This window comes from Alligator sinensis, unplaced genomic scaffold, assembly GCF_000455745.1.
Source record: "Alligator sinensis unplaced genomic scaffold, ASM45574v1 scaffold1642_1, whole genome shotgun sequence".
NCBI lineage: Eukaryota > Metazoa > Chordata > Crocodylia > Alligatoridae > Alligator > Alligator sinensis.
In genome coordinates, this window is record NW_005842914.1 from 156,569 (window position 1) to 166,398 (window position 9,830).

Genomic DNA, 9,830 nt, shown 5'->3' on the forward strand with positions numbered 1-9,830 from the left:
GGTCCAGCCAGTGACCCCCCGGCCCATGCCCTGACTGAGGACCGGGTATTCGCTGGCTAAGATGTGCTACGGGCACATGGGATGCAGCCTGAGTCCTGACAGACAGCACCGCCTCACCGGCACGGTGAGAAGCAAGCTGAGAGGCTGGCACATGCGTGTGCGCACACGCGCGCGCACACATACACACACACGTGTGCGCTTTGTGCTTAGGGCCCGGAGCCATCTGCAGCCTCCGAGCAAACACGGAGGATTAAGGCCGTTCTGCATCTTCCAAACAAGTCACTTTCTCCACGGCCGCCCTGCCAGGACCAAACCCTGGGGAACTGCTGCTGCGGCCCCTGGGCTCTGCGCGCAGCCAGGCAGGGGAGGCGCTGGGAGCCCGGCCTCGACCTGGCCTCTGGGCAGGCGCCAAGCGGGGCTGGCACTTGGGGAATTTGGGGCTGGCCTGCATTGTAGCACAGCAAACGATGCTCCCCCGTGGATGCATCCAGCGGAAGATGGCAAGACCCCCGGAGTCCCAGCTTAGGCCGGCACAGCAGGCCAGGCAGCTCTGAATCCTCCCCTGGGAGGGGCCTGGCCACGAACACGCTGGCAGCACAAGAAGTAGGTTAATGCTGTTGCAGCGTGGGTGTGGAGCTGCTGGGACATCCCCGGGGACCATGAGTTCAGACCGCAGGGGCCCCGAGACTGGGCCCGCCGCACCCAGCAGATGCCAACCTTTATGTGCGAGCTGCTCCCAGCAGCTCAGGCTGGGGAACCGCCATGGCATCGGGCAGCAGCTGACACCGAGACCCCGTAGGCAGTCGGCAGCCCCAGGGGATGTCCAATGCCAGCGCTTCCCATCCGACATTGCTGAAACGGGCACGTGCCCGCGGGCTCGCCGCCACACACTTGCCCTCCATGTCCCTTTCCACGTGCCAGGTGCTGAGCAAGCTTGGCGGGGAGCAGAGCCAAAGGGACGCAGTCCCAACACCAGCACTGATGTCCGCTGTGTCCCCCCCACCACCCGGGGAAGGGGGCAGAGCACGGAGCACGGTCCTCACCCGGGAACCCCCGGTGCTGCAATGCACGGACACCGGGCAAGCATCTCCCGCCCTGCCCCGAGGCACCGGCCTGGGAAGGAAAAGCCCCCAAGCACCCCTGTGAGCTGCATGCAAACCTGACCCCCCCCCAGCACCCCGCGCCGGGCCCAGCGAGGCACCTTCTGGCGGAGCAGCTTGCTGCGCACGCGGCCCCAGAGCCGGGCGCCCGTGTTGGGGGGGCGCTTGGCCCCGGGCTCGTTGCCGGCCTCCAGGCAGCAGTGGTCCAGGCGCTCGCATGCCGCGCTCAGGCTGCAGTCCGGCTGCACCAGCACGTCCGTCATCGCTGGGAGCTGGCGGCGGGTCTGGGAGCGCGGTGCTGCCCCTGCCACGGCTACGGCCTAGTGGCACTGGGGGGCACCCATGGCACCGGAGCCCCCAGCCGGCAGGCCCCGGGGCTGCAGGAGCAGGCAGGCGGCAGTGGCTCTGGCTCCGGCAGGCATCTCCCGGCAGAGTGAGAGTGAGCCAGGCGGGTGCGGGGAGCCAGCCCGAAGCAGCCCTCCTCTTCCAAGGAAGTGACTCAAAGCAGCCCCCCCTCGCACCCGCGCCGTTAACCCCTCCCGTGCCACAGGGGAAGGCTGCTCTGCCGCCCCCCCGCAACCAGCTGCTGCAGAAAGTTTGGCTCAGCCCTGTTGTTAACTCCTTCCCAGCCATGGGGGGAGTGGGGGGGTGGCTGCCCCCCACCTGTGCCAGCATGCGGCAAGACCCTGATGCACCTGAGCAGGGGCGGCAGTGTCAGCCCAGTGCTCACATGCTGGTGCAGGGGGTGCGGTGCCCACGTGTGCGAGTCACAGCTCTGGCAGGGGGAGGCAGGCAGGCCCGGGTGCCCCCACCCCCAGGGAGACGTGTGGGGTCTCAGGCTGCAGGGGAAGGTGCGGGGGCTCTCCCTGCTAGGAGCGGGCGATGCACAGCCCCCCACTTTGGGCGGGCTGCAGCTCAGGATCAGCCCCCCAGCCAGGAGACCCGGCAGGGTTAGGCTTAGCCCCCCCCCGACATGTTACCCCCCCCATTGCTTCCCGCACCTGCAGTGTTCCCGGCGGTGCTCGTTGCCACAGCAACCCCGGTTTCCAAGGGGGGTGCTTTCCTAGCGGCGCTGCCACGTGCCGCCCCCGTCCCCCCACGCATGTCCCACGCATGCCCCGCTCGCACCCGCTGCGCCCAGGCTCCGCCATGGCCCCGAGTCCCCAGCCCCCTCCCAGAGGGGAGGCAGGACCCACCAAGGGTCCTGCTTGCGCCCAGCACCGAGGGTCCTGCCCGCGGGCGAGCGAAGCCCAGCAGAGGAGCAGCCCCGGGGCGTCTGCCGGGCGCCGGGGAAGAGACGGCCGAGGCGCCGCCTTCGCACGTCGCGAGTTCCCGACGGGGCCGCGGGGAGCGCAGTCGGTCCCACAGCCGACATCTGCTTCCCATTGCCGACTTCCTGCCTCGGGGGCTCCGCACGGGCCCGGGCGGCTGAGCTACGGCGCCTGGGGGAGGGGTGCAGCCAGGGCACGGGGGGCTCCGACTCCCCCCGTCTGCTGGGCCACGCTCGGGGGGTCCTGGGGGCCCCACGCGGGCTCCACGGGCCACGACGGGTCTGGCTCTGAGTAGTTGGGGGGCACAACCGGGATCCCTGCCTAGGAGGATCCCCTGCCCCCAGCCCTACGCACCTGCGGCTGCCGAGTCCAGGAGCCGCCGACCCCGGCTCAGCTCCTCAAAGAGCTAATTGCAACCAGCCGCAGCCCCCGAGCACAAAGGGCTCTTGTCTGCAGCCCGGCAAGGGGAGCGTGGTGGCCTGGGGAGCTCCAGCGAGTGCCCCCTCGTGCCCAGCCCAACCTCCTGAGGCTGGATGCTGCGGCCCGCACGCTCCACACCCCGCGCACGGGCTGCCGGCCAGGCGCTGCTCTGGGGGAGATGCGCTATTCTGAGGGCCCCCGGCCATCCACCCCACCCCCGGCACATGCTGCACAGCCCTTGGGGACCCCCCTGCCGATGCGACTCCCCAGGCAGGCCAGGCCCACCAGCCCCTCCCTGGGCGGCCCGTGGACCTGTCCCTGGCCCAGCTCCCGTGTCCCCAGACCCGATGGCTGACGCATGTTTGTTGACACAAGGCTATTTCTGAGCCGGGACCTTCCCTTGCCCTCCAGATGCTGCGGCCTCCTTGCTCCGGCCAGCGCCCTGCGGCTCTCCAAGGGCAGCTGGGGCCTGTGCCCTGCTCCTGCCACCCCCAACCTCCCCACTTGCCTGGGCAGGACCGCACGGCCCCGAGCCCTGCGTGGGTGGGGTCTGGCTCCGCGCTCACCCCCGCCATCCCAGCTGCAGCATTTCCGCATCCCTCAGCTCCCCAGGGGCCGAACGGCACATGCATTTTCCCATGGAGCGGGTAGGGACGGACCTGCCCCATCCAGGATGGGAACAGCCAGCTCCGAGCGCCGGGGTGGGCAGCAGGAAGGTGCCCTGCCCCGTGGGATTGTGGGGGGAAGGCCCCAGGCTTTCCCATTTGCTGCCAGCTCTGCCGGGGCCTGGGGGAGCCTCTGCCTTGCTGCAGGACCAGGAGCTCCCTTTCAGCCAGATGCTCCTTCAGTGGTATGAGCTGCCCAGGCCTTGGCCCAGTGGAAGCCGTCCCTAAACATGCCTGGCTCAGGCCATCTCAGCAATGGGACCAAGCTCGTCCTGGGGCAGGGCCGAGACCTCCACCCGGCCATGCCCGCCCTACGCCACCCAAATGGACACACAAAGCACCTCTGGCTCAGGGATCATTCCCAGCCGAGGAGCCCGGCGGCTCCTCGCACAGCGGCTGGCTCTGGGCATGCCAAACTCACGGCCACGTGTGCCTGTGCCCAGCCCAGCATCAAGGCGCAGGCCACGGAGCCGGCACTGGATCCCCTGCCCGGACAGCCCCTGCCCTGCCGCTGGTTGTGCCCGGAGCTCCAGCCTCCTGCCCTAGCCCCGCGCCCGGGGCAGCCAGGAGCTCACTACCCTCCCCAGCACACAGCTCCGTCCTCCCTCCTGCATCCTCCTCAGCCAATCCAGGAGACCGAGCTGTTGCCCTAGCAACCGGTTGCTATAACAGCAGCAGGGATGAATAAAGGCTGTGCTGCTCAGGACAGATTGCAGCACATGGTGGAAGCAAAGGTGGGGCGTGCTTCTCGCCCGGGGCAAAGCACGGGCTTGCAGGGAAGCTTGTCCAAGTGAGGAGCAAATGAGCACCACGGGCCGGGGCAAACCAGCACCCTCCGAGCCCGGGGCTTGGTGCTGGGAGCCCACTGGATGGAGGGCAGGCAGCGTGCTGGACAGCCGCCCCATCCCACCCCGATCCAGGAACCTCCCTTCTCACGTGTCAGCCGGATCCACAGCCAGAAGAGCTCCCCATCCTGGCAGCCTGGCCCGCGCTGGGTGGGGGATGCCTGGCAGGGAGGCAGGCGGGCCGCCAGCGCACAGATGGCTTTGGCGCTGGAGCCCGGCAGATCCGGCGAGCGCCAGACAGAAAGCCCGCAGCAGGATGTCCCAGGCGGGGGTGGTGCAGGCAGGGATGAGGGCCACGGTGTCCCGGGTAGAGACCGGCTCTGCAGCAGCTCCGGACTGGGACCGCGCCCCGCACGGGCTTACCTGGATCTGCCCCTTGCCCATGATCTTGTCCACGATCTCGTTGTTGTCCTTGTTGACCTTGGTCTTGTCGTAGCACTTCTCGTAGCAGAGGATCCGCAGCGACTGGGAGCCCTCCAGCTCGATCTCGAACTCCTGGCCAGCAGGAAGGGAGGAAGCAGGGCTGAGTTATGGGAGGGCAGAGCTGGGCACCAAGGCTGGATACGGAGGGGAGGGCAGGGCAGGGAGGTGGGCCAGCGGTGGCACTAGCTTTTCTGATCCTGGGAGCAAGGCTCGGGCTGGCTGGAGCCAGGGAAAGGGGCTCTGGTCACAAGAAATCCAGGACCTGCCCAGCCGGGGCAGAAACAAGGGGCCGTGGCAAAGCTGGGTGCGTGGGGAGCCCCGAGCTGGAAGAAATGTGGCTGCAGGACTGTGTGCAGGACAATCCAGGGCTCAGGACCCAGGGGCCTTGGCAGAGCCAGGACGGGAGCCTGGGGCCGGCCGGCAGGGTTGTGAGTTCCTGCCCGTGCCCAATGCCCCGTCCTGGCGCCTCTCACTCACCTCGTTCCACTGAGGCTCGGCCGTGTCCCGAAAAACCCTGGTCTTGGCTTTGCTGACAAAGTACCCGAAGGAGTCCACCTCCAGCGTGCAGTACAGGTCTGGGGGAGGAGACGGCAGGGCTCAGACAGACGATCGAGGGGATCCTTGCTGCACCCTGAAGCCCCTGGGACACCCCCAGCGGGGCCACATGGGATGGGCAGAGACAGGAGCCCCGGCACAGCACCTGTTCCACCGCAAGCACCTGTGGGGCAGGGCTCCCTTGGCCCATCTCCACACCCATGAGGCATGGAGAGCCTGGGGGAGCAGCAGGGCCTCCGTGCAAGGGCCAGACCCCGCTCCGTGCCCAGTGAGGGGAGCTCCAGCGGGGTGGCAGGGGCAGGGCGAGGCGGGCACTTACTGGCAGACTGTTTGAAGCCCTTGGCCGAGTGGACGATGACATGCAGGAAGCCATAGAGCCCCGGGGACTCGTCATCTGCGGCACGGAGAAGCACAGGCGCTCATTAGGCTCATCAGGCCCCAGAAGCAGGTAAGGTGCTGGCTTACAGCGCTTGACACCAGCACCCCCTCCCTTCCCCGGGGGCAGCAACTGAATGCATCCAGCTCCTGGGTCTGCCAGCATCTGCTGCATGGGGCAGCCTCAGGGCTGTGATGCCACCATCACCCATCATAGCAAGCTCTCCACGCTTGAGCAGGATACAGCCCATGCATATCACCCCACAAAACCTCCGCTTAAATCCTTCCCATCCCACTCTCCCAGGGCCAGCCCTGCTCTCGCAGCACCACCTAGCGTCAAGCAAGGGCCGTGGAGCCTCGAGGCCACGGCACATGAAAGGCAGACCACCCATGGCCCTGCCCTGGGCTGGGAGCAGAGACGCCCATGGGGCATTGCCCGCGGCACGCAGGGCCCAAGCTGGGGACGAGTGAGGAGCTCCAAGAGGCACTTACCCAGGACACAGGGCTTCCCCCCACCCCCAGCCTTCAGCCAGGAGAGGACAGACGGGGGCTGCAGCAGCACACAGCCGCAGAGAGCCACAACGCAGCCAGGCCCCGGAGCCGGCCAACACTCCCCCTGCCTGCGCTGGCTCCTGGCCTGAGCTCTGCACCCCCAGCCGCCCCCCAGGACCGCGGGAGGTGCTCACCATCCTTGTTGCTGGTGACTGGGATGTTGTGCACCGTGCGCAGCTTGAAGCAGGACCCCGTGAGCACCTGCAGCTCCACCGAGCTCAGCACGAAGGCCTGGAGGTCTACAGGGGACAGGAGGGTGCGGGTCAGCACCAGGACACAAGTCCCATGGGCACGGGCTCTTGCAAGCGGCCACAGCCTCCAGCGGGCCTCCGGGGCAAGAAACGTGAGCCCCACAGGCAGCCCCTGCAGCCACCCTGGGAGGACAGGATCAATGTCTCCAGCGCCTCACCCTTCTTCTGCAGCTTCTGGATGGCCTCCCGCCACTCGGACCGCTCGTAGTCGGAGGAGAGCAGGAACAGGTAGCTCTGGAAGAGACGGGCAGCGTCAGGGCGGGAGGGAGAGGTGCTGGCCGGGCAGGGACGGAGCCCCCCAAAACCCAAGCGGGTGCTGGCCCTACCTTGCCGTTGCGGTTGTGGATGCGGAAGGGGATGGTGGGCGAGTTGAGGAGCAGCCAGAACTCGTTCTCGAACATCTTCTTTTTGAGGCGCTCGATGGCCCGGCTCTGCCCCTTGCCGGCCTTCTGCAGGGAGGGAGCAGGGAGTGCCGGGGCCAAGTCAGCCCGGCCGTCCCACACCGACCCCCAGCTCTGCACAGGCTGCAGGCACCACGGCCCCGAGTGGCCCTGGCCCGGCCCAGCGGGCGCTCACCTCCTTCTGCACCTCACTCTTGATGACCGAGATCTTCATCTTCATGTCCTCCAGCTCGTGGTCGGGGATGGGGTGCACCTGTGCGCACGGCTCCGTCTCCTCGGGTGCTGGGAAGACCAGGTCGGCCAGCGGCACGTACCACTTGCAGTCGTATTGCTGGTGCTTTCTGCGGCCGACAGGCAGGCTTGAGCTGGGGAGATCCCAACCAACACCGGGCCCTCCCAAGCAGCCAAAAATAGGGTCCGCGTGTCCCCACCCCTACCCCAGCCCGTGCGGCCCTCACCCCACACCCGTCTTCTTCAGCTTGGCACAGAGCAGCACGTCGGTGAAGAGGAAGACGTGGCGCAGCTTTCGCGAGCCCTCCGACACCTCCACCAGGAAGCCATCCTTGACCAGCTGCCGGGCCTGAGGGTACAAGCCGGAGCTGGCGTCAGCAGGGGCAGGGGTGTCGGTCTCCCTCACAGACTCCCCTGGGCCCAGGCCCTTCCCTGACCCCCGCTGAAGGCGGCTTCCAGACTTGCAAGCTGGGTAACCATTGCAAACTGCAAAAGAGGTGAGTCTGGGCCCATTGCCCCAATCTTCCTTCACTCCCATCCCCATGCCTGGGTCCCCCATTGCTGCCTCTGCTGACAAAGGGCCCCAGCTGTGGAGCCAGCTCCCAGCTCCTTACCTCGCCCTTGGGGGTAGTGACGGCTGTCCGCCGGGGGTCGATGTCCTCATTGATGCTGGACAGGAAGTTCTGGGAGATGCGGAGGGCATCCTGGAGCAGCGGGTAGTCGGGGTGGTCGGCCGGCGTGTGCTTGAGCAGGTCCTGGGAAAGGGACGGGTGGCGGTGAGGGGCGAGGGCCAGCAAGGCACCCCCAGCACGGGCCCTGGGAAGAGCTGGGGAGAGCCCAGCCCATGTGTGGCTGGGAAGCAAAGGCCCCTCCCTGGGAAAGTGCCAAGCTGCCTGCTGTCCCCAGCAGGAAGCAGCCCTGGCACCAACCCGCACCCCAGGCGAGCCGGGTGCCATACTCACATGCAGGACCAGGGTGCTCCGCATCACACGGTCGATGGGCTTGTACAGCAGCGCTGCGGGGGAACGCATGGCCGTCAGGTGGGGGTGCCAGCCACGGCTCACCTCAGCCCAGCAGGTCCAGGGCCCTCCTCACTCCTGCTCGAGGCTCCAACCCCCCCAGCACATCCCAGATGCCTGTGCCTGGAAGTGCAGGTCCCAGAGAGGTGCTGCCTGTGGGACAGCCAGGCTGTGCCCTTCAAATTGGGCTTCTGCCCAGCCCCTCCTGGGTCCCTGCTCGGCAGGCCTGGGGGAGCAGGTGCATGGCGGCATGGGGCCGCATGGGAGACGCTGCCACGTGCAGCCTAGAGGAGCGCCATGAGGCTTCCCATGCATGGCTCTGCCCGTGTCCGTGGCTCCTGGCACTGCTGGGGGCAGCAGCCTGGGGGCAGCAGCCTGGTGCCAAGCGGGGGACTAAGGTCCAAGGAGGGAGCAAACAGAGGTTTGCCCTCGGTCAATGCAAGGCAGCGGGTGCCCGAGGCGGCACCCTGCCCGACTCCGAGTGCAATGCAGGCGGGGAGATCCCCACAACACGGCCCGTCTGGGCTCAGGGCCCAACAACAAGAGACCCCATGCTAGAGCCACCCAGGGCTCAGAGCCGTAGTGCAGTAATGCCCACCCCGGTGCCCAGCCCCGCCAGCGCTCCCGGCACAACAGAGTCCTCTCCGCAGCAGGAGGAGACCCCAGCAGAGGGAACGAGAAGCTGTGTGTCCACACGTGGTACTGTCCGGAGCACAACATCCCCTCATCCCCCAACACCGGGATGCAAACGGTGCCTTGGGGGCGAGGACTGTGTGGTCAGCAGCCTCGGGGACCTGTCCCTTGCAGGCACAGGATGACCCAGCCTGGCCTGTGCCCACACCCTGGCACTCGGAGGGCAGAGGGGTGAGGCCCCCCAGTCCCTGCAAAGGCTCCAAGCCCTGGTAGCTTGGGGGCGTGGGCACAGCCCAGGAGCTCGAGGGGAGGCTTGCATGACTGTCCGAGCTATTTATACCCAGACGCGATTCAGCTGGCTTTTCCCTTCCACTCCCACCACTTCCCCAAACCAGCAGGCAGAGGGAACTGGTCCCCTGACCTCCCAACTGACTCATGCAAAGACTCCCAGCCAGTTCCCCTGGGGAAGGGGGCTGAGCCCATGGGGCAGGCATGCTGCCGGGCAGGGCCCTCACACCCAGGCTGGTGTGGTGGGATGTGGGGGAGACGAGGTGTCTGCTCCCCACCCCCCTGGGAAGCAAATGAGCTGGGGAGTGGGATACAGCCGACCCTGCCCAGTGCCACCCACCAGGGAGAGACCAGCAGCTCCCTTTCTCCTGGGCTGTTGCCCAGCAAAGCCTCTCTGAGCCCAAGAGGGGAGTGACAACGGAGGCTCCCGTGTCTGCTGGCTCGGCGGACGGTGGCAGGGGTGTGTCCGGAGCACCGGGCACCTCGCAGGCCGGACGCCCAGCAGCCGAAGGGCCGGGGTTGTGGTGGGAGGGGGGGAGGAAGGTAGACGCCCAGCAGCCGAAGGGCCGGGGTTGTGGTGGGAGTGGGGGAGGAAGGTAGCTGGATGCGCCCGCCCCGGCCTGGGGGCACGCCCCCCGCCCCGATCACTAGCCCACAGGCATTCCCAGCTGCAAGCACCCCCATGCCCACGGGCTGCAGGTGGAGCAGGGCACTGGGATGATCCCAGGCACCCATGCCCAGCCCACACCCTCTAACAACCGTGCCCCTGAACCCACCATGCTGCCTGGAGACCCCCGCCCT

The 9,830-nt window shown here is 67.6% G+C and overlaps 1 protein-coding gene across 4 annotated transcripts in view; it reads right to left on the reverse strand.

Annotated features, from left to right (window-relative positions):
• The window catches only part of ABR (ABR, RhoGEF and GTPase activating protein), a 26,176-nt gene that overhangs the window by 8,487 nt on the left and 7,859 nt on the right, over positions 1-9,830 (reverse strand). For 3 of the 4 annotated variants that reach the window (XM_006036097.2, XM_014525935.2, XM_025192332.1), the window contains 10 exons: positions 8,052-8,104; positions 7,704-7,844; positions 7,317-7,438; positions 7,034-7,199; positions 6,784-6,906; positions 6,616-6,691; positions 6,341-6,445; positions 5,599-5,673; positions 5,202-5,299; positions 4,665-4,796 (listed from right to left, as the gene is read on the reverse strand). In XM_006036097.2, coding sequence (XP_006036159.1) covers positions 4,665-4,796; positions 5,202-5,299; positions 5,599-5,673; positions 6,341-6,445; positions 6,616-6,691; positions 6,784-6,906; positions 7,034-7,199; positions 7,317-7,438; positions 7,704-7,844; positions 8,052-8,104 — 1,091 coding nt within the window. Of the gene's footprint in view, positions 1-1,201; positions 4,637-4,664; positions 4,797-5,201; positions 5,300-5,598; positions 5,674-6,340; positions 6,446-6,615; positions 6,692-6,783; positions 6,907-7,033; positions 7,200-7,316; positions 7,439-7,703; positions 7,845-8,051; positions 8,105-9,830 lie in introns of those variants that run through there. The other variant, XM_025192333.1, reaches the window with a different exon arrangement.